This window comes from Pangasianodon hypophthalmus, chromosome 28 (genome assembly GCF_027358585.1).
Source record: "Pangasianodon hypophthalmus isolate fPanHyp1 chromosome 28, fPanHyp1.pri, whole genome shotgun sequence".
Taxonomy (NCBI): domain Eukaryota; kingdom Metazoa; phylum Chordata; class Actinopteri; order Siluriformes; family Pangasiidae; genus Pangasianodon; species Pangasianodon hypophthalmus.
In genome coordinates this window covers 1,717,327-1,744,662 of record NC_069737.1, presented here as the reverse complement: position 1 = coordinate 1,744,662, position 27,336 = coordinate 1,717,327, and the positions used below count along the sequence as shown (strand labels likewise).

General features: G+C 38.5%; 1 protein-coding gene across 5 annotated transcripts in view; it reads left to right on the top strand.

The window, feature by feature from the left end:
• Window positions 1-19,360, top strand: part of ctnna2 (catenin (cadherin-associated protein), alpha 2) — a 311,873-nt gene extending 292,513 nt beyond the window's left edge. For all 5 annotated transcript variants that reach the window (XM_026945340.3, XM_026945339.3, XM_026945342.3 and 2 more), the window contains exons 13-18: window positions 4,551-4,702; window positions 8,255-8,368; window positions 12,430-12,611; window positions 13,375-13,480; window positions 17,543-17,677; window positions 17,941-19,360. In XM_026945340.3, coding sequence (XP_026801141.1) covers window positions 4,551-4,702; window positions 8,255-8,368; window positions 12,430-12,611; window positions 13,375-13,480; window positions 17,543-17,677; window positions 17,941-18,228 — 977 coding nt within the window. In that variant the 3' untranslated portion in view covers window positions 18,229-19,360. The remainder of the gene's footprint in view (window positions 1-4,550; window positions 4,703-8,254; window positions 8,369-12,429; window positions 12,612-13,374; window positions 13,481-17,542; window positions 17,678-17,940) is intronic.
• The last annotated feature ends 7,976 nt before the right edge of the window (window positions 19,361-27,336 follow it).

The window sequence follows — 27,336 nt, the reverse complement described above, 5'->3', positions numbered from 1 at the left end:
CTCAGGTTCATGTTTTACTAATTATAATAAATATATACAATCTTTAAGATTCATATCACCTCATATTGAAAAACTTGCTGAGTCTCCTCAGAATTCAGTACTTCATAGTAAATGGCTTTCATTTTTTTCTGAGATTCCGGGTAGTCGATCCTGAGTATGTGCAGATTAGCGGTGTAAGGCACTGCCACTATCTGTATCTGTATCAGACTCAAACCTGAAGTAGGCGTGGCCTAAACTGTAAGCTTTTTTCTTTCTTTTATTTTTTTAAAATTAAATATGAACTCTACCATTATGTCCCCAGAAACACTGTGAAAAAACCCAGATGTAGAAATGTCAGCATTGTCAGCATGGTGTGTGAATTCTGGCACTGACAGTTCCTCAAATAATTGGACTGTATTTTTAATCCTGCTAACAGTTATTTTGGTTTAGACCTGCCTAAGGCACAACTGCACACACACTTACACACACTTACACACCCATTCACTCACTACAGACAATTTAGAGATGCCAGTCAGCCTACAACGCATGTCTTTGGACTCAGGGAGGAAACTAGATTAAACATGGGAAACCCTCGAAGCATGGGGAGAACATGCAAACTCCGAGCACACAGGGCGGAGGCAGGAATCGAACCTCCAACCTCAGAGGTGCGAGGAAACGTTCCCCCCTTAATTATTTAAAATTTACTTAACTTTTCTTTTTACATTTATTTTTTAACAACAACATTTTAAAACCAGCATTATTGATGGAATAGTCACTTTACTTTTCTGCCTTGTATATGGAATGGACACGCACAAAAAAGCTCCAACCCTTCAGAAGAAAAGTTTTGAAAAGAACTGGACAGGGTTTGTGTAAAAAGAGTGAAAGAAAACGTCGAAGCCAGACAGGAAGTCAGTGTGACAAAGAGACTTCAGGTGCCACCTGTTGCTTCTTTTAACGTTCATTCATCTTTCATCAGTTTTTCCCACCACCACCTTTCACACTCCATTGTCAGTTTGCGGAAGGCAGCAATTGCGACTCAAATGGACACCACGGTGAGCCCAAACGCACCGCCGTCACAGGCAACACAGAGATTTCACTCCTGCTGTGGATCCAGTGCTTTTAAATTACACTCCATCAGAGCCTCTCGCTGATGAGAGGAAACAGCTTTTATCTCAGCTGCTGTGTTGTAAAAAAGAAAAAAGGAATAAAAAAGCTCCAGCTGTCTTGTGATGTAGTGTTCGTGTCTCATGCAACTCTGTTATTGTTTGAAATCAACTGCTGAGAGGCTGGAAAAATGAGAGCAGCATTGCCATGATGCTGACAGTGTTAGTGTGTGTTTTTTTTTCCTTTTACAGTAAAAAAAGATGTAAGAAAATCACACGCCATGATGGCGCATTGACTGGGTACTGGATCTACTCTGCATCTGCTACATACTGATCTATCCCTTTATTTATCTATAAGCATTTCTTTCCTAAATTATTTGCTTCCATATTTATTCACATACTTGCTTTCTTCTTTATTTACTTACCTGTTTATTTACCTGCTTTCTTCCTGATTTATGTACTACCTTAGCCAACTATTTGCCTACTTTACTTCCTAAATTTACTAAAACGTACAAGAAAATAAAAAATAATATCTGCCTATTTATCTATATATCTATTTATTTTTTAAATTTATTTTCTTCCTCATTTATTTACATAATTCTTTACTTCCCTCCTGCCTACCTTCCTACCTTCTTGCATGCCTTCTTTGCATCCTTCTTTCTTTCCTAGATTCTTTCCTTCCTTCCTTCCTCCTTTCTTTCTTATGTTCCTTCCTTCCTGCCTGCCTTCCTGCCTTCCTTCCTTCCTTGCATCCATCTTTCTTTCCTTCCTTCTTGAACTACACATAGCAATTCACCTTAAGCAGGTGTGTAACCTGACTCTGAAGATGAGGAACTTTCCCCACATAAATATTCATGTAACTTTTTACCTCAAGTCGCCAATTCAGAATACGGCACCAAGAACACTACGACATAACACTTACTTATTTATGCTTAAGTATTACTTACTGGCTTTTTGTCCATTTTCTCCCTCTAATTTAGTCAGATTTGTAGGCAGCTTCCTCTAACACACATGAAGCTTTTGCATCTTTTTAAACTTCTGATTGTGCATCATCATCATCACAGTAGAATGCTAACTGCCCTGCCCATGCCCTAACGGCTGTCTGTGATTGGCTAGTGTTGCTCTGATTGATGGGGGCATAACCTCGAGCCAATAATGGTCAATCCCAAGCTAAGTGCTGCTTAAAGCACACACACTTTTTATAAAAAAGTTTTTAAAGGATTTTTTTTTTTCCAGAAGTCTCTCGTTCTAATTCCTGTTGAAGGCTGAGTTTATAGCTGGACCTCACACACTGAAGCCAGTGTAGCGATTTACTGCTCAGGGAGTCCCACACACTCCGTGTCACTTTGCAGCAGAAAAGTATGAAAAATGATATTATCAGGGCTTATTACAATCTAATGAGCAGCGAACATGATGCTTGAGCTGCCATTTCAGCACCGGCTTCAGGCGAAAGAAAATAAACTGCTCCACTTAGTTCCCTCTCAACCCAGAGTGGACAATAACGGAAGGCTTATACCGAGCGTGGGCCAAAATAATAACTTGTACACCAACACGGTACTGATCAGTAATAAGTGGGACAAATAAGGAATAAAATAATAAAATTATGAGTGATGTGATGAAGCAAGAGTCACTGTCACCCCGTCACTGATTATTTTCCTATAACAGCACGTCCTGAAGTGTTTGATTCATTTATACCGCAGTATCAACAAGACGTCATTTATCTTTTTCATCCTTTTACAAAATGCAGCTTGTCATTATTGTTACTAAGAAACCACATGAAGTTACAGCTTTACTTCTGACTGATACAAAGCACTGACACTGGAGACTCCTTCCATCAGTGTTAAATAAACTTCTCCTTACTTTAAGGAAACTTCACCAACAGTGATTTTAAAAAAAATCTGTTTACGTGAAGCGTCCGTCGTACAAGTCCATGTGAATGAGCTGTTGCTATAGAAACAATAATGTATTCATAGAAACCTGTGATTTGTAGCTACACTATTGTCAGAGCTGCTGTTACAGGAAATTAATCACCAATCAGAACCCAACAGAGCTCTAGCGTAAATAATATTTAATCAATAGAAGTGTTATTAGCGCCATCAGATCCTTCCCTGTTGACTATTTCCTGTTTCCCAGGGGAATAAATATGCTGTTGCACACATTTTAAATGCTTTGTTATCCATCACTACAGGGAAACAAACAAAAGACCAACATTCTTATCTAACTGAACTGTCTTCTCTTTTCCACGTTCCTGAATTATTTGATTCTGCATGATTAGACATATGACTTATGGATCAGGCTGACTGCCAAAGTGTCGGTGACGACGAGCCAAATATTACTCGATCGCTAAACTCTATCCTCTATCCTGATGCATTACATAGGCATGAGCTCCTATTATAGTTCACTCTCATGTCATGTAGAAGCTTTTTCTTGTCTAGTGGTGATTTGACTGATTTTACTCCAGCTCGGGTAAATTGCACCAATCGTCTCTTTCTTATTCTTCGCTTTAAAGTGAGTTTTCAGGGGATGTGCTGTCAGAAGCGAGACGTATGAGGGATAAGTCAAACAAACAAACAAAAAAAAACACAAGTCCTGCTGTTCATCATCTCCACGCGGCTCAGTGATGATCCAACCTCAGTTTCAGAGAGCTTTTTTATAAAGAGCAGCACAAAGCTTTACCCTGAAATCTAAAATATATATCAAATATATAAAACCCTTTTCTTACGTTCATTGTTCTTGTCCTGAGGTTATTCCGACATTTGCTTTTTCATTTTAAATATTACACTGTTTAAATCAAATGACAAATTACACTTTTATATTGTTAAGAAAGAAAGAAAGAAATAACACTTTGTACTTGAGCCATTTATGTGATTTTGAAAGATCTGTTAGCAATTTAAAATGTCCGTATTTTTTCTTTTCTTTTTAAACCTATTACCTGTGCTAGGTTTAGCCTCTTATCATGAGCTGTCTCCATTCACATTAAATTTATCCTCGACACTATAGTCTGTTTGTGCCGCTTCCTTTCTTAAGTGCCCATGCTTTTTAAACACCTACTGTGAAAATCTGACTGCCTGCTCGATATCAGGCTCAGAAAATATTCCGTTCTAGCGTAGCGTCTGTTTAATTTCTTGAAGCAGCTCCTCACAGCAAGCAACTTCATTCATTAAGAGCTCAGAGGGCACTACAATATTTTTAGATTTGTCATTGTAAAAGTTTCCCAAAGCACATTTTACACTCCTCCAGTGAGTGGAATGAATACTTAAAATAAAAATAAATAAAAAAACTAAAGAGTTTTTGCTGCCTTATTCTGTGCTGTTCAAAAGTGTGTGTTTCTGTGGAATATAGTGTGTATGGTATGTGAACTGTATAAAGCCAACCTTAAAAGAGTAAGAGAAGAAAATAAAAAGGAAAAAAATGGTATGTATTAGCATAGCTTGAACTTATTCATTCTCTCTCTCTCTCTCTCTGCAGTTATGCCCCGCTTCGCTGAGCAGGTGGAGGTCGCCATTGAAGCTCTGAGCACCAACCCGCCTCAGCCCTTCGAGGAGAATGAGTTCATCGACGCCTCGCGTCTGGTCTACGATGGAGTGCGTGACATCAGGAAAGCTGTCCTCATGATACGGGTGAGCAGTGATCCTATGTATTCATAACGCGTCATAACGAGTTATATACTTGCCAGACATTATAGTACCTGGACAAATGCTCATAGTCAGTTAAAACACATATATACTTTATACACTTTATAAAGCCTAAGCACAAGACTTCATAATTTCAGGTTACATAACACATTATAACAACTGTTCGTAAGAAGTTAGTCTCTGATATAGTAACTGTACTACACACTAAATCATTATAACATACTCTTGTTTCTTAGTAACCATTCCAATGTATTCATAATGCATTCATATGCTTATTGTGCATACTATACCAGTATAATGTATTATAGCCTCTGGAATAAGCCTGTATAATGTCCATAAGAAGTTATATCATACCTGCATGCATAACACTTTAAAGTCTGTGTTATAATGCACTATAACATAGGCTCTGGTATAGTATCTGTACCACAGGTTGTAATGTAGAGCCTGTGTTATAATGCATTGTGACATGTCTATGATCTATGTATGAACAGATATTTTAAAATGTTATGCTTTATAAAGTGTCATTTATGTAACTGTATCTACTTATGAGCATTTATAATACATTATGAACAGAGAGTGCATAGGAAATGTTGCTGATGCATAATTCTAGGGAAAAAAATGGACACCGTGCTTTGAAGGATGAAGAGGCCAAGAAATAAAACTTAGTTGCATGAAACTTTGCATTTTAGTACAGATCAAAAAATAAAAACATTTTAATCCGCAGTTAGTGATCACACAGAATCGGATTATTTGCCTCACATTTGGAAAAGAGCCTGAAAGATGATTTTGGAGGATCAGAGCAATGAATAAACACACAAAATAAGCCAGTTATTTATCCCCAATGATCTTGAGGAGGAGAAAGAGAGAAAAAAAAAAAAACAGGACCAATTTCACCCCGTTGAACAAAAGCAAGTGAATTATTTTTCAGTAACATCTGGCGTACTGTAATAATACAATAACGACTCCGCGGCGCCTCCATTTATCCAGCATACATCTGGTCCTGTAGCAGCTAATGACTTCTACATATGGTATAATGTGTTTTATGCACTGATATATTTTATAAGATCATTCTATTAGCTATAGAAATATTGACTTTGATAAATATGCCTACATATAATTACAGTAATGTGTATGCATAATTGATTATCATGTATATTGAGTCTCTATTATAAATTGTTATAATCAGTAGTAGTAGAAAGAAAAGAGAAAAAGAAGAGGCAGAAGAAGAAAGGAAAAAGTCGCTTGCACAGCAATTCATTATCCAGGCTGTGACTGTGAAGGAAATGAATTCCTGCTAGGCTATTTCAAATTTAAAACACGCCAAAAATATTTTATTTGCATGCAGCTTCGTATCTGACGTGATGATCTGTAACGCTGCCTATGGTGTCATAACACATCAATTTCTCCTCCTGTGGTTTCATCGATACACTTTACATCAGATCTATTCCCTCTGCCAAAAGGGGGCTTATAGAGCAACATAACACCACGCTATGTCACTGCACTACGTTTTGGACATTTTCACCTTTTTATTTAGTCAGAAACCAGATTCAAGCCATCAGTGTATGATATGAGGCACTATGTTATAATGTATTATAAATTCTCTCTGGTATAGTAACTGTAGTATAAACTATGACTACTTTGGTTTGGTAACATAATGCATTAAATATGTTTATTGCATGTTATAGACCATTCATAATGCCTTATAGTCGCTGAACATACACTATGTTGAACATATACTTTGTCGTAATGCATTATAAACTCTTTCTGGTAACTGTCGTACAAGCTATACTTCATTATAACACACTCAGAAGATTTCTTGGTAACCATTACAATGCTTGGTGTATTCATAATGTATGATTTGTATATTTAGAATGTTTTGTACACCATAAACACTTACTTAGTCTGTATAAATGAACACCATTCAGTGGAATTTTTACATGGTTGATCTTTATAGCGTATAGTAAACGCAACACTTTATAAAGCATTACAACATTAGTGTCTGTGTGTTCTTATGAGCACATATAATAATGCGTAAAGTAACCTGACATTATGAAATCATATACTTAAGCTTCATAAAGTATAAGTGAGCATTTACACTCATTTATACATTTATATTGTGTTATACAATGTTATGTTATTGGCACCGTTGCTAAAGATTGTGTGGTTAATTGAAGTAAAATTATTATTAATGCTATATGAAATAGGTCATAGACACTGTGATAGTTAATTAGGCCTTATAACAGAATGATAGTAAAGCTACATTAGTTGCCTTTTCATTGAGTCCCATGAACACAGCAGAAAAACGATCACATGCCATACAGATGAAGAGAATGCTGTCAGGAAGTACAGGAAAGCTGAGCTGTGGATTGGCAGCGAGCAGGAGAAGCCGAGGATAATTAAGCAGTGGAGATCTGCTTTCTGCAGAGAGAAGACACTCTTGGCTCGTTTGTCAAGCCTGAATGGTTGGGAGCCGTGCTGCTGCTGCCCACTAAACCCATTAGCATCACTGTTTAGTAGCCAGACTACTTTTGTCTTTCTCTTAGCTCTTGCATTTTGTTTGCATTCATTCATTCATTGACAGGGAAAGCCGGCTATTTACTGCAGGCTATCATAGGAGGACGCTGAATGTTTAAGAATGAATAAAGGGAAATTAATAAAATCAAAAGCTACAGGTTATAAAAAGAAAATCTAAATCAGTGCTAAAAAAATCTGAATCAGTAAATAAACATCTGATGCAAAATCTGATGCAAAAATAAATGAATAATAAATGAAAAACTAATCAGGGATTATTTGATACACAAGGAGGGAAGGAGAAAAAAAAGACTTCTACATACTGGAACCTGCAGAGTTTTCTAATCATTTAAGCATATGATAGATAGAAAAAGAAGGAAAGGACTTTACTATTGATTTTAGGCGCCACTGTTTCATCTAGTTTATCCCTGTAGTTTGTCAATTACTGGACAGCATCTAGGCTTTAAGCCTGGTTGATCCAGAGGGCGGATGGTGCTGATGCTACATCTTCAGAATTACAAGAGAAAATCATTTCACTCACTGTATGATGTGATATTAAGAGGGAATTTCTTGTTACAGTGCACACACTTACACAGAGCGAGGAGGAGTTTTAAAAAACAATGATGTAAGTCGCTTGAAACCAGAGTGGCATGAATTATTGATGGTGAGCTGTCTATTCAACTAGCTGACGTGTCTTTAGGAATGTTCACAGCCCCTTTTAGTTCAGAGAAGGGCAATGGGCATTCACACTGTTCATACTGACAGGGCACACACAGAGAATAGAAGAGGACGTGCAAGACACATACATACGCAGATTCCACTGTATATCATGCAATCTTTCATGTATCTGTTCAGTGATGTGGCACAGTAACATACACATGCCAATACTGCCTCATCAAAAAACCTGGAAACTTTGCTCCACTCTTGGTGCTTGGGCCCACCAATCACTTCTTGCAGCTATATTTTGGCTTTTGTTATGTTCAGGGCTTTGTAATAAAACTATGTTTGCTTGCATTTTCCCTCCAGACCCCTGAAGAGCTGGAGGATGACTCTGACTTTGAGCAGGAAGACTATGACACCCGGAGCCGTACCAGCGTCCAGACTGAAGACGATCAGCTCATTGCTGGCCAGAGTGCAAGGGTGAGTTCCCTTTGACTGGTCTTTCCCCTTCCAATTTTATTCTTAAAGTACTTTTAAAAGTAGACTTTATCCCAGAAGAGTTTTACATGAACTGAAAGTATAGATTTAGATCCCCATTGAACAAGCCAACTCCCTGAGATGACATGAAGAAACCTTGACAGGAGCCAGACTCCAAAGGGAACACTCAATAGTGGATAGTTTGACTGGATAGTCAAACATCCTGGGAAAAGTCCTGGCATGAGCATAAGTCTTTATGATTACAGCAGCAGTTCTTCAGTGCAAATCTACAGTCTCCAGGTGAGATCTTGAGGGCATCCACAACAGCATTGTGGTGTTTTGGAAACAGTTTGTCCATTATCAACCCATATTCTGTCTCGTCAACATACTGTGGCTTTGTCACTTGGTGCAGGACCAAAACAATGATGACCGCAGGCAAGATTGTGTTTCAGTGACGAAGTCATGCAGCTGGGGTAAGGTGTGAAAGACTGGAGGTGGCTTGCAGATGACAGTAAATGATGTTCTTTATGAAAGCCCTACTTTAAATACCATTTTTTCCCCCAAATCTCTATCAGTTGCTATGTTCATGATCAGAAATGAATGTGGGTGGAGCGGCACAACAACAGTTTAGTGGTTGATAATGAATGAAATTTGTGAAGATGCATGACCAGAACTGGTTTATGCCTTCCCACTTCAATACAAATATATGACTTGCAGGAAATAGTAATGCCAAGAGTCAAAATATACTAGGGTATGATCTTAACCCTTTTTTTGTTGTTTGTATTGTGATGTATCATCTAGAACAGGGGATGTCGACTGAGAATTTCAGCATATTAAACTGTATACTTGGAAAATACTGTAAAAAAAGACCTACTCTGTCGCAACCAACACTCTCTCCATCTCCACTGTGATTGTATAGCACCTGTATGACAGGTCAGCTTTAAAATCACACACCGAACCTCTGGACAATTTCCTTCAAATAAATCATATTTAAAGGCGCTCAAAGGCTGGGTGAAGAGCACCCATGTTCCTAATCCAAGGGCAAAACTGCAGGCTGTTGGTGTGAGTGTGTGTTGACGCGGTTTTGTATGAGGAAGGATTTGCCGGCATGCTAAGCTCCTAGACCCTGCTCTTGTTATCGTCGAGCGGGAAGAGGGATTTGGGTTAAATGAATTCTGAAGTAGGACGAGGAAGAAAAGCGGTTGCTTGTAGCATCATATCTTCTAGACACCACATTCATCTCTCTGCCAGGCTTCTGCTAAACACCGTTCAACAACTTTAAAACATTTTTAAAAGGGATGTGTTGTAGATTGTAAAGTTGTAAAGCTTTCTGGCTGCTTGGAATAATAGAGATCCATCAATCAATAATAAATTCATGAAAAACTGATACGAGATAGGAGCCTGGTGCTTCTTTTAGGATAAATCCGGTAGACATTAAATCGTGGTGATAAATATGGTGCCTTTCTTGTTGGTTCTTCTAAAACCCATTATAATGACAGATCCCAATTCAGAATGGGTGGTGTAGACATATAAATAAAAGACTCGAAGAAATTTGTCAACCAGTAGACATTTTAAACACCATTAGCTCTACTAAGAGAAATAAACATTACTCTTTGCTCCAGTTTGTTGGTGACACTTCATTTAAACCTGGTGTTTATAAAGCTTCATGACACCTACACAAGCCTTTCCTTTTATACCAATTTGCCATCAATTATAATGACACATCATACATTTTATCCATTTACACTTACATTTAATGTTGTGGAACAAAAAACTCTCTTCTCCCTCTTGAAGGTAATAAGACAAAAAGTTCAGCATGTCATTGTTGTTACTGAGAAACTGCAATGCATAAACTCTTGAAGAGTGTATGGAATATATTTCATAAGCATTTGGACAGTGACAGTTTTTGTAATTTTGCCTCTGTACACCACCACAATGGATTTGAAATGAAAGCAATCAAGATGTGAGTGAAGTAAAAACTTTCAGCATTAATTCAAGGAGTTTAACAAAAATATTGCATTAACCGCTTAGGAATTACAGCCATTTTTTTTTTTTTAACAGAGTCCCTCCATATTCCACAGGCTCAAAGTAATTGGACAATTGACTGAAGCAGTTTTATGGCCAGGTGTGGCCTGTTTCCTCGTTATTTCATGACAAATTAAGGAGATAATTTGTCTCTGGAGTTGATTCCAAATGTTGAATTTGCATTTAGCTGTTCATGGGAACACTCAATATGTGGTCCAAAGAGATGTCAGTGCAAGTGAAGGCCATCATTAGGATGAAAAAACAAAAACAGACCTATTGGAGATAGCAGAAACTTGAGGAGTGGTCAAATCAACAATTTCATACATTCTTAAAAAGTAGGAATGCACTGGCGAGCTCAGCAACACCAAAAGGTCTGGAAGACCACGGAAGACAGCTAAAGTGGATGATCACAGAATTCTTTCCTTGGTGAAGAAAAAAACCCTTCACAACATCTAGCCAAGTCAGGAACACTCTCGAGGAGGAAGGCGTATCATTGTCAAGTCTACAATCAAGAGACGTCTTCATGAATGTAAATACAGACGGTTTACCTCAAGATGCAAACCGCTGGTAACACTCAAGAACAGCAAGTCAGACTTTGCTGAAAAAAAAAAAATAAACCTCTAAAAAAAAAAAAAAAAAAGAGCCTGACCAGGTCTGATGCAACTTGTACCAGAATGATGGGAAGAGAAGAGTAGGGAGAAGGAAAGAACAGGCACATATTCCAAATCATACCACTTCATCTGTCAGACATGTGGAGGCAGTGTTATGGCATGGGCATGTATGGGTGCCAATGGAACTGGGTCACTGGGGTTTATTGATGATGTCACTGCTGAAAGAAGTAGCAGGATGAATTATGAAGAGTATAGAGCTACTTTCTCCTCAGATTCACCCAAATGCTACAAAACTGATAGGATGGTGCTTCAAAGTACAGATGCATAATGACCCAAAACGTACCGCAAAAGCAACCCAAGGGTTTCTTAAGACAAAGAAATTCAATGTTCTTAAATGTCTGATGACCTCAAACCAATTGCGCTGCTTTTCACTTAATGAAGACAGAACTGAAGGCAGAAAGACCCACAAACAAGCAGCAACTGAAGGCGGCTGCAGTAAAGACCTGGCAAAGCATCTCAAGGGAGGAACCTCAGCATTTGGTGATGTCCATGGGGTCCAGACTTCAGACAGTCTTTGACTGTAAAGGATTTGCATCCAAGTATTAAAATAATCTTATGATTGTTAGTTTGTCCATTTACTTTTGAATCGCTGTAATTCCGTTAATGCAATATTTCTATTAAAACGTTTTAATTAAAGCTGAAAGTCTGCACTTCAATCACATCTTGATTGCTTCATTTCAAATCCATTGCAGTGGTGTACAGAAGCAAAATTATGAAAATCGTGACACTGTCCAAATACTTATGGACCTGACTGTATATGCATATTATATATATATATATATATATATATATAGTATATACATTAATATGTACACATTAGTTATTTTTTCATATATATCATTAAATCCTATCTATCTATACCTAATCCTCACAGTCATTTTCTTCACTTACATTTATAGTGTCTTGAACTTCTATACATTTTTAAAACACACACACAGCCCTCTTTTGCCTGTTTCACCTTTTTGACAGTGTGGAACAAATGCATAATTCATTGACTGGTGTAAGTGAGGTAATTATACATTTATCTTACAAACACTATTGTCCCGTTGACCTTGCAAAAAAAAAAAGAAAAAAAGATTAATGCCTCTTCAGACCTCCTCAAAATTGCTATGGAGGGAGAATTTAATACCCTAACAGAGGGCCAAAAAATTGGATCGGCTCTTTATGAGTCCGGGATGTCATTGGGGTTCCAGAAGGTCCTCCTGTGTGATTAAGTGTTAAATTTAAAAACTTTATTCAACAGCATTTTAAATGGAGTAAAACAATGTCACTCTTTTTTCCCTAGTAACTTTTTTTTTCTTACAGGGAGTTGCAGCTGAATGAATCCTCCCTCCATTTTCACTATCTTTTTTTTTTTTCCTGTCTTAGGCCATCATGGCTCAGCTCCCTCAGGAGGAAAAGGCGAAGATCGCTGAGCAGGTGGAAAGCTTCCGGCAGGAGAAGAGTAAGCTGGATGCTGAGGTGGCCAAGTGGGATGACAACGGCAATGATATCATCGTGCTGGCCAAGCAGATGTGCATGATCATGATGGAGATGACAGACTTCACCAGGTACATGTACATACACACACACACACACACACGACGTATTTAATTACTTTACAGCGCTGTTGATTTCTGGATTCTGATTGGCCACAAGGAGTCGATTCTTCATAATAATGCATTAATATAAATGTAGTATCATTTCTGTCATTTTGTAACAGTTATAGAAGGAGTCTCCAGTGTCAGTGCTTTGTAACTGTCAGAGGTAAAGCTGTAAGCTGTAACGAAGTTTTCTAAAGTCTTCAGCACAGAGGTTAATGCTTTGAGGTTTTTCAGTAACATGATAAGCTGCGTTTTCTGTCTTATTAACTTCAAGAGAGAGGAAAAAAAGAGAGAATGGTGAGGGAACGATTGTTTATAGCTGCTATAACATAAGTGAAAACAGGAACTAACTTGTTTAACAGACATTGCACAACGCTAAATTGCTGTTGAATAAGAGGAATAAAAGATTTTGGGACATGCTGTTATTGGAAAAGAATGTGATAACAGTAACTCTGCTTCATCACACCAACTTGTCGTTGATTATTGTCCTATAACAGCACAACACAGAGTGCGTCATTCTTAACTTATTGAGGATAATATAATATCTTTCCTGTTATAGTCGACATTGCAGATCTCAGCAGGTTAAAAGTTCCAGGATTCTTTTATTTCCCTCTCTGTCTGCTTTTTCAGTGTGATTGAGGGATTGTCTAGCCTTCATCTCAGCACTCAGGAAACCTGATGTGTGTTGTGCTGATTCAGTGCTAATGCAGTAATGTGTGTGCGCTTGCAGGGGAAAAGGCCCACTGAAGAACTCGTCTGATGTGATCAATGCTGCTAAGAAGATCGCAGAGGCCGGATCCAGAATGGACAAACTGGCCCGAGCTGTGGCTGACCAGGTGAGGGACAGTTAGCATCAGCGCTTTAATTTTTTAACAATCCACCTTGTCTAACTTTTTTTTTTTTTAAATGAACAAGCCCTGTTGCCCATTCACTAATCAGACTGGAGAATGTAAATAAAATGACAAATCCAAAAAAATAAGGATAAGCCACAATAGAGGGTTCTGTTCATGTTTTTTTTAAAGCATGGTTCGGGCGTAAAAAATCAGTGTCACTTAAATAGAGCCAAATTTTTTCATATGTTTATTGGCTATGCTACAGTATTATTCATCCAGCTGAAATCCTTTACTGGGTCCGCTTCCAGACTACAGTCTGCCAGTGACAGACCAGAAGCCCACATGATCAAAACACAAATAATATTCCTGTTCATGTAAGCACCATCTTTGTGCAACAGTAACATGGTCGTAACAATTTACACAACTTAGGACATATGAAAAGTTGGAAGGGTTCGGGTTTAGCATTAAGGGTGGGTTTAGCATTCATAAATTTTCTCAGAACTTAATTTGTATGAACAAAATCCATACCCTTTCTTGTTCGTATTTCAAAATTTGTGACATTATATGTGTAACCAATCAACAACAAGCAGTGCTGCTAGCCCCACCCTTGACTAGCATTACTGTCAGTACTGACCATGAGCAGGAAACAAACACATCCATCTGGAACCTTTTGTAGTGAACTGATGGTTGATGGAAAAGCACAAGCCCGGTTAGCAGATACCAACAGATTTGGTACAATTGAAAAAAAGGATCCTTCAAGTTTGAGAGGTGCCGATCTCTCAACTTTTTTCCTTGCTGGTGGTCCGTAGCTATCAGATCTGGACCTCATCAGTAGATGGGCTGTGAAAAAGAGTGAAGGGGAACGAGGATCAAACCCGGTGCCTCCTTTTAATTGAATTAGCACCTCGAAGGTGTTGCATTCATTATCAAATGAGCACCTTCTCGCTAATGCACTGACAGCCCCTTTTTAATATCCAATCCATCACAGCAGCTGCTTGGATGACAAAGGCTCGGAGAACGAAGGTGTCAAAGAGTGAGTGATCATCCATATGAACGCGTCGCTGGTGCGCTGGATCAGCCGTTCGTCATCGTCTGTGGCCATGTTTGGGAAGAAACTGCTGAGTCATTGCTGGCCCAGTGACATGCTGTGTTAGTTGAACTCGTGACATATTTCTTTTCCCTTAGATAAAGGAAAAAAGACAGCTGGAAAGGGGAAGTAGATCGGCCTGCTGATGGGGGAGTAATCTGAGTGCTGGACAGTGCCAGAGACAAAATGAGTGTTTCACTCACTCCAACAAAGCAGACTTTCAGCTCTCTGATCAGAGAGCAGGTTCTGGATCCATGCATATCTTTTTTTTCTCCTGGCAGATTTCAGCCATATTTGTAGATGAAGCTAAACAGGTGGCTCGCTGCCTCTCATCAAACCTTTCTCCCCCTAGCAAAGCATTTACATTTTTACAGCCATCTGGATGGAGTGTGGGGTCGGGATTCATAAAGAATGTGGATGTATGTGTCTAGGCTTGTTTTATACTCGCATGTCAAACATGGTCACTAAATCAACAACCAAAACTGAAAATGCGATTTGTTACACACAAGATTCATCATCTTCAGAACAGTGCTGATCAAGGAACAAATGACTGTTTTCAAGACACAGCATTTAGTCTGTTTGAGTGGAATCCTGGTGTGTTCTCTACCTCGGTGTTGTTCTTAGAGCAGGTGAGAACATAGCAATCACAGGTCCAAGAGCATCTGAGCAAGGTGGTCTCAGTCCACTTCCAGTGAACTTTGGTGACTTGACTGCATGTGAAATCAAACACAATGAATATTTTTTCAAGCTGCTAAAATGAGCCATGAAACACAAACAATAATACATCCTGGATGTGACACAAAACATTTTTAACTAGGGATTTACATGTATAATTATCTAATCAGTTATTCAGCGCTGGCTCTGTGTAAATAACTCGAGTCGCTCAAGTTGTTGTCATGCCACCCCCAAGCCCCTAACCTCACTGGTTCTTGGTTCTACACCAGCAGCAATTTGGTGGCTTAACATTAAATCTTTTATAGTAGGAAAGTGTGGATCAAGGCTCAAGCAACTTGATGGAGAAAACGGAGCATGTGAGAAGTCATAGAAATGTTGGAATTTGGAAAACAATAGAAAGTGCGTGGGGTGTGCGTACTGCCGCATACACGTTCGTCTCAAGGGCCTGACCAGGTAGTTTCTTGAATAAAAGTGATTGAACATGTTCTTGATTTTAAATGCTACAATAATAACAGCATTAATGGCCACCACCCACTGCTTCTGACATACATTTACTCTCCGTCTAACCTTTAATACCCCTAATTAGCTATAAAGTGATGTAGTGACTATTGTATTGACTACTGTTTGCTTCAAGTTTGCACTGGTAAAAATATTAATGGAAGAAGGCAGTAGAAAGGTGAGTCAGATAATGCTTTCAGACATGAATGGTTAAAGGGTTGAAATCACTTTCAGGAAGCAGAGATGTCATTAGTGTGGCTTTTTTTGATTCTTTACCTGTCTAGTGTGTGATATTCAGACTTCATTTATGGATGGCCAGAGCACTGCATGGTCTCTAAAGCGCTGCATGAACTGAATTGGTTCAAACTGAAATCCCAAGAACACATCCTGTGTCAAATATATTAGGGGTTATTCTAGGTCCATGGCTACAAAAGTTATCACTTTGTTTTGGTGCTAACCAAAGTCCACAAGACAATAAAAACCAGCACAATCCCTGAATCTGCCTTTACCTTATATGCTAAATTCCAGCTAGAACTTCCAAAACAAAAACGCCTTAAAATAAAAGCTATTCGCCCAAGATCCTAAAGTGGTTATTCTTATAAATACAAATAAATGGAAAAAAACCCTATGAAAATTACAAAAATAAATCTGCTAGATTTTGTAATTATGTTTTTACCCTTGCTGTCCTTTTGCGTCTTTCCACCTACAAGATTGTCATTCTGTAACGCAGTTGAAATCATGTAGTGTAATGAAAATATTCTAATCTTTTTACTGTAAAGGAAGTGATGGAACTGTGTGTGTGTTTTGTTTGGGTTTGTTTTATTTATTTTTTTATTTTTTTGACCAAGGACAGGCTGTTAGAAGTCATTAGAATGTCATTTTGTAACCCAGCTATGTAGGTCATGCAGTGTCTTTTGAAACAAGGCCAAACCTGAGTCGTTACCGTTACTGCATTTCTTTCTAATTCCACTTATAAGAATGTCACACTGTTAACCAGTTCAGTAAGTCACATAGACAGTGACAATGTCATTCTGTGACCCAACTGAACCAGTCAAATATATTTCCACACATCGTAGTGCAGAGGGAGTGAGGGAAGTGCAGAGGGAGTGAGGGAAGTGTGCAGGCAATCATTTATGTTTAGAACAAGTGTGATGATTATGCATGAGTCTACCTGTAAGATTGTCATTCCTGTAACACAGCTGAGCTTGTCATGTCGTGTCTCAAATATAGACATTAGTGCCTTTGTAGTGCAAAACAAAGTGAGGGAAGTGTGTGCGTGTGTATGTGTGTTAATTTGGAAGAAAACCAAGCCTGAGTCCTCGCCCTTGCTGACTTTCTGCTTGATTCCACCCACAACAATTTCATTCTGTAACACAGCTGAACAAGTCTTGTAGTGTCAAATATTTCCACACATCATAGTGCAAAGGAAGTGAGAGAAAAGTGTGTACAGACTCATTTTTTTATTTGGAGCAATGCCAGGCCTGAGTCTTTGTGATACTTGTCTATGATTTCACCTGCAAGAATATCATTACTGTAACCCAGCAGAGCAGCTCATGTTGTGTCACAAATTCAGATATTTCAAAATGTTTAATCCAAAGAGGAACGATGAAAGTGTGCATGTTCATTTGGAACAAAACGGAGCCTGAGTCATCACCCTTGCTGTGTTTCTGCTTGCTTCCACCCACATTAATGTCATTCTGTAACACGTATCACATGTGCAGTGAGCAAATGTTTTGCAGTGTGAAATGGAGTTTGAAATTTGGAACCAATCCAGATCTAAGCATCTTCCTTTGACTGTGTTGCAGTGTCCTGATTCAGCTTGTAAGCAGGACCTGCTTGCTTACCTGCAGAGAATCGCCCTCTACTGCCATCAACTCAACATCTGCAGCAAAGTCAAAGCCGAAGTCCAGAACCTCGGAGGAGAGCTCATCGTCTCAGGGGTATGTTCCTGCCACATCAGCACCAACACAATACATAAACAATACAGAAGTAATCGAGATGGAGGGATTTGGACTGGTGAAAAGGCTACTGCAGCTTTTTTTTTCTAACATATTGAATTGAATGTTGTTTGCATTGATTTTTAAGTCATTACCAGCTAAGCTAGTGTTACACCGCATTGAAGTGCACACCCTAAGATGTGCTGAGGGAAGGTGAAATAAAACCCACAGAAAGTCATCTGACTTTGCTCTCTTCTCACTTTCAGCTGGACAGCGCTACATCCCTCATCCAGGCAGCCAAGAATCTGATGAACGCCGTGGTCCTGACGGTCAAGGCCTCATACGTGGCTTCCACCAAGTACCAAAAGGTGTACGGAACAGCAGCAGTCAATTCTCCCGTAGTGTCATGGCGCATGAAGGTGCCCGAAAAGAAGCCACTCGTGAAGAGGGAGAAGCCTGAGGAGTGTCAGACCCGCGTGCGCCGAGGGTCGCAGAAGAAACACATCTCACCAGTCCAAGCCCTCAGCGAGTTCAAGGCCATGGACTCTTTTTAAATCTACAGGCGGCAAAAAAAAGTTCCAAGGATCCAACCCCTCAAACTCTTCAAACTCCTCCTGACTTTTCCCTCTCTCTCTTTTCTTTCTTTCCCATCTCCTGTTTGCGGCTTCCTGTATCCCATTCCACGTAGAGGCAAAGGTTCTTGCCGTGGATACTCTCAATTTTCTTTCTGGAGAACAAAGTGCATTGCACCACAAAACCAAGACACTTGGAGGAGAGGGGCATGTGTTTACTCTTGGAGCTTCAGTGCCATTCCTGTGGTGTTTGTTAGTTACCAGTGTTAATTACTGACTAGCCTGACTAGCCATATTTACACAGATACTACAGAGCCCTGCTGCTGACATCCCTACTTAAAAAAAATGCATGGCCATGACATAAATAAGGCATGGGAATGAGATAAGTCAAGGGAACAAGACAAGTAAGTCATAGTCCTGACTTAGTAACAAGAGAGAATGAGAATTACATCATGGCCACGACTTCATAACTCAAGGGAATAAGATAATTAAGTTGTGGCCTTGTTCTCTCAAGTTACAAAGTCAGTGTCACAACTTAATCTTTATCTCATTTCCCTACGTTACAAAGTAATGCCCATGACTTAATTATCTCATTCTTTTGAGTTATGAAATTATGGCCACTTCATTTTCTTGTTCTCTCAAGTTACATAGTTGTGGTCACAAGTCAATTAATTCATTCCCTTGAGTTATGAAGTCATGGCCGTGACTTAATTCTCTCGTTTTCTCAAGTAACAAAGTTGTGGTCATGACTTAATTATCTTGTTTCCTCATGTTACAAATTCATGGCCATGACTTGATTATCTCGTTTTCTTGAGTTACTAAGTTATGGCACTGACTTATCTATCTTGTTCAAGTTACAATGTCATGGTCACACATTATTATTATTATTATTATTGTTTTTAAATAGGGATGTCACAGGAAAGAAAATAATATATGGTGCCGTAGTCGACAGCTCTAGCTTTTGAAGCGTCCTGAAGCTCCTAACTTTGACTGAACTTTGAAACTCAGTATGGCTTGTAGTGTTAGAAATAAGTATATATATAAAACACAACAACAAAAAAAAACAAACAAACAAAAAACAAAAAAAAAAAAACCTTTTTGTCCCGATGATCAATGATCCACATATTCCACATGGTAACATGACGTACAAGGTTTTGCCAATTTATTTAATTATTATTGCATCACTAACTATTACAGGCTGGTTGGCCATGGTGTTGAACATGATACTAGAAATGGACAGAGTTGACTAGTTGTGTGGTTTGCGCAGAGAATAAGTAGAATCCTGGATATCTTTATAGTCACAGTTCTCTAATAAACCTTGCAACTGTGTTCCCGAGCCTGTTTCTGTTTCGTTTTTTTTTTTTTAATTCATAATTATTTCATCCAATTTCTTCAATTATGAAAGGTTCCAATTTATTACTCACAGAAAGAATATAGAAAGTGTGAGTGCTCTTTATTTAGCTGAGAAGAACTTTTAGTTCTGCTAAAATCATTAAACGCAGAGCTGTTTCAATTTCAGCAAGGAGATCAGGTGTGTAAAGATATAATTTGACACTCAGAAGAGTCAGCCGAGTGCAGAAAAGTGTTCACCCCATTAATATTCACACTTTTTTTTTTTTTTTTTGGAAGTAAGTCAGAAATCTTCACTCTTTGGCTTCACCCTCACTCAAAACACTGATCGAGATAACTTCCGGTAAAAACAGCTGTTTTTTTCCAGGCATCTTGCCGAACCAGCGAACAAAATAATGACAAGCTCCACATCAGGCAGGTCTTGGTAAAGAGATGTCGAGCTGATGAAACCCAAAAGCAAGCGAGTGCATGAAGGAGCATGGTGTGACCTCGGGTGGAGTGCGACTGAAGCCGCCTCCACTATTCCTCTGGGTTTAGCACAGTGACTCGTACCTAATGAAACTCATTACAGCCGGATTACCCAGGAGGTCGCTGTGGCAATACTCCTACCTGCCATTTACCTTAATTAAAATCCTTCCTTTAAAAGCCGCAGCTCTGCTGGAGGATGGGGGAATTAAAGTGGGATGGCGGCCAAGAACTCGTCATGACCGGGTCTGTCATGATTATTAAGTTTTAGCTGTCATATAAATAATTGCGAGTGATTCAATAGTCTTTTCCTTTCACCTTATGCTACAGTTATAATAGAGGCCTAATAGTAGTAAAGATTGGCCTAAAAGATTGGACATTGAACATTAACATTTTTGTTAAATTGATAACAAAAAACATGCATTTAATAAATTACATGTAGGTAGCTTTTATTAGGGGGCCAAGCACTGAATTTGAACAGGCACACTATTCTAAATGTATGTTTTCTTCTTCTTCGATATGGGAGCCTATGGCCCAAAGAAGGTACTTTTTTTTAAATCAAATTCTATCACAGTGATGGAGAATCTACAATCTAGAGAGTCTACACATCAATTTTGGTGCATGTTCCTTAAATACTAGCACCGTCAGCAGGGTTTCAATCATAAACGCCAAGTCGTAAAAACATCATTTCACTTTCATTTGATTCTTCGGATCATGCCGAGTTTAGTGTATATGATATTAATTTCTGCCATATTGTATTTTCCGCCATTTTGAATTTTTCCAAAACCTATGTTTTTTGCTTCTTCTCCAAAAATCCTTTTTGTACATTCCTAACAAAATTTTGGTTACAGTCTACTGAAACCAACCCGAATATATTGGATTTTTGATATGCAGAACGGTTTATCTATAACATACACACAAATTTGTCAGCGAAGTCCCCAAATAGGAAGCGAGGCCATTTCTCAGCAATGTTTTCTCGCGTATCGACGCCAAACTTGGCACATATGTTTAGCAACATTACCTGATGTTCAAAACCAAATTTTGGGGTTTATTTGCAACGTCCTCCTTCATGAATAAGGGGTGGAGACAGAAAGTCCTTGGTCCTTAGGAGTCTCTAATGTCAGCACTTCATAGCGTCAGGGCTAACTTAAGTTTTCCGATACAGTTCAGGACAGAGGAGTTTATGCTTTGCAGTTTCTCTGAAACATGACAAGCTGCAGTGTTTTGTCTTATTAACTTCAAGAGAGAGAAAAAAGTCAGAACAGAAACTGGTTTCACAGAGGTTCCAACATAAATGTATCTATACACTGATGAAAAAAATGTGTTATTTAAAAAAAAATAATTGTAATCTTTGGCAAATTGCTGTGGTAAAAGAGGAATAAAACACTCCCTGTTATTGGAAGATAATCTGTGAGGTGCTAACAATAACTTCCTGTCATATTTTATTCCTTACAGAAATTGCTCACATTGTGCATCACTATGAATCAGATTTGCATCAGCTTTTGAAAGTGGACACAAAGAAATAGAGAGCATTTGAAGCAGATGTGAGATCATAAATATGCTCGAGGCTTGCTGTGTTTCTCTTCAGAAGCTGTGCCATCTCACGCAAAAGGAATTTTTGAATTGGCTCCTGCATATTTAATACCAAATGTGTTTCACAGATGATGTAGGAACTGTGTAGAGAAGCATAAAAGTGCTTCAATTACTGTTTCATCAAATAATACCTGATGCTGTTAGGATGATACGATATAGTGCTGGTCGCACATGCTTTGATGTGAAATTGAACTGAGCTGTGCACTACACATGAGAAGGAAAAGAGTATATATAATCAAAAAGCAAGGTTACAAGATATCAGAATAGTGCAAATAGTCTAGACATTTAACAAGCTGTAAAGTGTGTGTGTGTGTGTGTGTGCGCGTGCAGGTGGCTGTAAGATTATATAGAATCATAAATGACTGATGAAGAGGAATAATTTCAGAGCCTCTCGCAGATGATTTTACGATGTCTATCCATCGTCAGTTCCATCTGCAATCTCTATTAACATCAAATTCTTTACTGTTTTCTGAAAACCTTTGTGACTTTTACTGAAGGGCCGTACCCCTCCCCTCCAGCAGGGGTCAACGTTTCCAGAATTCTGATCAGTTGCTGTATATAATGCAAAACCAGGATGTATAAGTACATGGTTTCCAAACACTCATTGCTGAGCATTATAGAAGATATAAATCAAATAGTGTACAATAGTGGAGAAAGATGCAGGAAAAGTTGTATAAAAGACTTGGAGGAATGATCCTACAAGTGGGGTGGGGTGAATTTTTCAAGATACAATTCTTAAGCAAAAAGAAAAGCATAAAAAGAAAGAACTTCAAGTTTTGCTTTCAGATTTACAGCACTCTCATTAAAGACAGATAGTTCAGGGTCACTCATGGTTATGAGTGTGAACAATCAAGATATAGATCTGATCTGAACAAACTATCAGAATTGTGCAAAGAAGCCTGTAATGTGAACGTAGCCAAAGACTCTGGTGTGGACACGACGTGTGAAGCTAAAAAAATAAGCAGACAGGAAGACCTTTATATACATTACAGCCAAAAGTAGGTGGTGGGAGCATTATGGGATTTAACAGGAAGTAAGAATTTACCATTACAAGGCTGTAACCTAATGAAAGACTGAAGTAAAGGAAACATCCAACAGGAACCGTGACTGCTGGCCATTAATGAGTTTAATGAAGCAAATGATCAATTATGGAGAAAATGTGTACTAAAATACTGAACGTTCTGAGTTTGTTAAAACTTCCAGCAGTGGAAATATCTTTTAAGCAAAACATTTCAGCTACCATTCCTCAGCTTGCATGTAGTAGCAAGACACAACAAGGTTAAACGGTCCTCTTATTTATTTATTTATTTATTTAATGCTAACATATCCAGCCACAACACACTTCACTTCTTAATAAAGTCTGCTATGTACACAGAGGTCCACTTTAGAAGGTCACAGTGAGAAAAAAGTGCTAGCAATTCAGACTAAATAAGCTTCTGTAAAACACCAAATTAAACCAAGCAGCAGCTGTGGGTGCTAAATGGCCCCGAGTCCGACAGAGTGCTTCAGTTTCACAGTGGTATAAGGTGATGTTTTCTGTGAAAGACAGATTAAGATATAATTAGAAATCTAAGAAGCTTAAAAAACCCTTCACTTAAAAACTTAAAATTCTTCACAAGAAATGTTCTGACCTGAAAGACGACTCAATCTATCCCCCCTGCCAGACCATGAACCCTTGAAAGTGCTTTTGAGTTCTGAATGGTTAGAAGATATTGATTAATTTTCTATAACCTGTTCTAATATGTTGTTGTGTCTATAGGAACGGCTCATTCACAGGGACTTGAAATGGTGAAGTGTTCTCTATGAAGATGTTTAACATTAATGGACCGAGTCTCCAGTGTCAGAGGTGACAGTTTTCCCACATCTTCAGGACAGAGGAGTTTACATGTGGCGATTTCTCGGAAACATGACAAGCTGCAATTGTGGTTTGTTTTTTTTTGGAGTGAGATAGAGAGAGCGCTGTTCATAGCTGCTATAACATGAGTGAGAACAGGAACTAACTAAGACATTCCACAAGATTACATGTAACTACAAATGATTAAATTGTTCAATATGATTTTCTTTAAATTAAGAAAAAATAACTGTTGGCACATTTCTGTGGTTTAAAAAAAAGGAATAAAACACTCAGGGACATGCTGTTTCAGGAAAATAATCAACTTCAGGGTAGTAACAATGAGTCCGCTTAATCCCTGCTTATTTTGCTTTAACAGTACGACAGACAGTCATGTTTTCCTGCTTCTGACAAACAATATTTAGCAAAAAAAAATTTTCTTAATTAGCATGTAAATGTGTCCTGTTTCACTTCAGAAGTTTGACTTTAATTACATAAGACATGATGGCTTTCGTGATCTGCTCTGGAACAGCAAGTGCTGGAAAGGAAGACATGGTGATATAAATAAGTTCAAACAGGGATAAACTTGATGTGAAGTTTTGCCCACAGTCTTTTGATGACAGTTGCAGCTATTAACCATGAACAGTCTGAACGGGGATGGTAAAGCGCACTAGATATTTCCTTAGTGCTGCAGTTCTGCTGGAATGAAAATTTAGTCCATTTTTTTTTCCTTTTTAGTGGGAAATAAAGATTACTAATGTTTCAGTTCTGAACAAAGCTGGCAAAAATAGACCTGAAAAGACGTCCTGTTTCTCTGTGGACTTTTTAAGGACACGTAGAATTGGCTCTTTTGCCCATATCCACATTACAGCCCTTTTTCCACTCACAAGCACTAGAAGTGGTTCAATTTTTCTTTAAAAATCACCTGCTGGTTAAATACAGGTGAAAAGAATAAATTTACAGCAAATAGTTACTCATGCAACAAAAAAATGATCAGATACAGAAGAGAGTCTGGTTCTTATAGAGAAAACATTGCCTGACTTTAGTGGTAGTTCCTGAAGTTTGCAAGTTTAGTACTAATTAAATAGCTAATAAGTCCAATAGACAAGTCCACTCTATTAAAATCAGGCCGATTACAGGTACAAATGCAAAAACACAGCCAAGCAAACTAATCAGAAATCAGAATACTAAGCTATATAGAGTAAGCTATTGAATATCACATTGAATATAATACTCACAAGTTGGCAAGACTTTGCAAGGAAACAATGAAACACGGCTTACAAAATAAACCTGAGGGCTGAGGGAACACTGTAGGTTTGAGAACTAATATTTTAAGTCTAAATACTCATATAACAGATGACAATTATACTCACTACCACAGATATGAATGATGTTTTTCTATTTAGAGTGTGTAGGTGCTCAAAGGAAGCAGTTCCATTAGCAATATAGCATATATTTTTCAACAGTGGTCATAACTCATTGCTCAAGTGGTTCACAGTGAAGCGCTGATGTCACCAGTCTTTAGTTTGGGTGTTAGGACCAAAACAAGATTTCCAGCTGAGAAATTAATAAAGTGCAGAATGATTTGAGAACCAGCATATTGCTGTGGAAAAGAGCTAGTCGACTACAAACTGTTTGTTCACATCAAAGAGTTCACCTTCTGGGCTGTGATGCGTTTCCTACCATCTAATCTGCTGAAAGCTTCATATGCTGCTCCTATAAACTGACAGGTCTCTAAGCTTACAACTTACTACCTGATTACAGTAGTGTGTGTGTCAACATAGCGGAGATAAGCACCTCTATCAGTGTGCCACTGCGTTTCCTCCCCATCACTTCCTTTCAGGTCTGCTCTTATTGGTCAGGATGTGTTCTCCTGCTCAGTAATGAAATCTCTTAATTAAACGAAGATAAAGGTTACTGCCAATTAAGCTCTTTAAGCTCCATTTATTTTTCATCAGAATGAATTTACAAGCACGGCATGTGATGTGCAAACAGAGCTCCTTATAATAATGACATTATCTCTGTAGGAAGCTGAATCCAGTGCGGGAACCGCTCGGAAAGTTTGCAAAGCAGTCCTATTACATGAGTCACTCGAGGCAAAGTGATGGGCTCCTTACCCAGTATTACAAAAGCACCCATAAAATGTCAGTGTCAATGTTATTGAAAAGACTAAGAATTTGCGCAAGATTCCACTGCCCACATAATGGACGCAAGATTTGACGAACCCAAACTTCAAATTAAGGGCTTGAAGCATCAGATAAGAAGTTGCTTAGACACGCAGATTAAATTTCAGCACTCGATCGATCTCCAGAGCTGAGCAGAAGAGGATATTAAACAAGAGCCTTGTCAAATGAAAAGAGAAACCATTATCACCTCGCTTCGCTCGCTCTCAAATGAGGAAGGCCATATCATGACTGCACAGATGTGGAACAGAAAATGAGGCCTGGTTAAAAGCAATTCACTCAGACTAGAATTTCACATTAAGCCTTTACATTCCAGTCAGTTGTATAATCATCTAGAACAAAAGATCCAAACATGTTCGGCATCCAAAACCTCCTTGGTTCCTCAACTCTACATTCTTCAGACCTTGACCCAGAAAAGTCCTGAAAGATGGCAGACATACCAAATTCTTAAAATGTATTCAGAGGAAAAAGTTGCATGGATTCCACTTTGCATGGAAGTTAATTAATATGCCCTGCTTTGTAAGAGAGAAGCCACGTGATGAGTAGAACCTAGTTTTGGCTAAAACATCAACATTTAAGCCTGTGATGTAGCTACATGTGCTGTAATGTTTAAAAGAAGGATAATGCTTCAGTGCTTCAGCCACATCTCATTTGGTTAATGTGTTTGTTCTAAATTCCTCTTGTCCTCATTTCCTTTTCCTCCAACTTTTCTCCACTTCCTCACACAAAGGAAACAAAGAGGCACAATTAGAGAAATAAGGAGTGCCAATTGACCAGTCCACAGCCCATTTTCAATGCTATCATGAGAACAAATTTACCCACCATGCTTTCCTGTGCTTTCCTAATGATTTGTTGAGCCCATATTGGTTCATCTTTTGATGGTAAAAACCACGTCAGCTTATATAATCTGTCAGTATAACCTTATATAACCTGAGCTCGTAGTTGGTTTTACGTGTTTTAGAGGAATTCTGGTGTGAATTGGGTTCTGCTTAAGAGTTAAGTTCTGCTTCTAAGATTTAAACCTCATTTAAAAAAAAAATTACACCAAGGCATGCTCAGTAGCTCTTTTTAAGTGAGTCAAATCATTTAACTTGGCTCACCAACAAGTTGACTTTTCTGCTCCCTAAATACTCATTGCCGTTTTGCTTTTTTTTTTTTTTTTTTTTTTTTTGGGGGGACACTACAGATGCGTCCTGAAATAAGCATCCCAGCATTAATACTTTTGAGCCTGCTGTGTCAGTGCTTTAAGAATTAAGAAGATTCATTTCTACATATCTTGGTAACTTAGCTTTTAATAATGCAGGAGTTACACCATTGCCTACATCTACACAAAACAACCCACTCAAACAGCTGACAAACGATTCAAACATCTAACTCAAGAGTCGACCAAACAGATCACTGAGTCGATGCACACAGCTGATTCAAAGAGCTAACTCAAATGACTCACAAATGACCTTGGAGAGCTGACTCAAAGCTCAGACTCATAAATGACTCAAAAATCTGACTCAAAGAACTGACTCACATGCCAGCAACACATCATAAATGCTCAGCATTTATGATAATAACCCAGGACTTAACTTACACAATTATCTGCTAAATAGTCTGACTGTTCTCAGAAATATCCATGGTTGGAACTGAAGAGCACACGACTGTGCGAGAGCTGCCAGG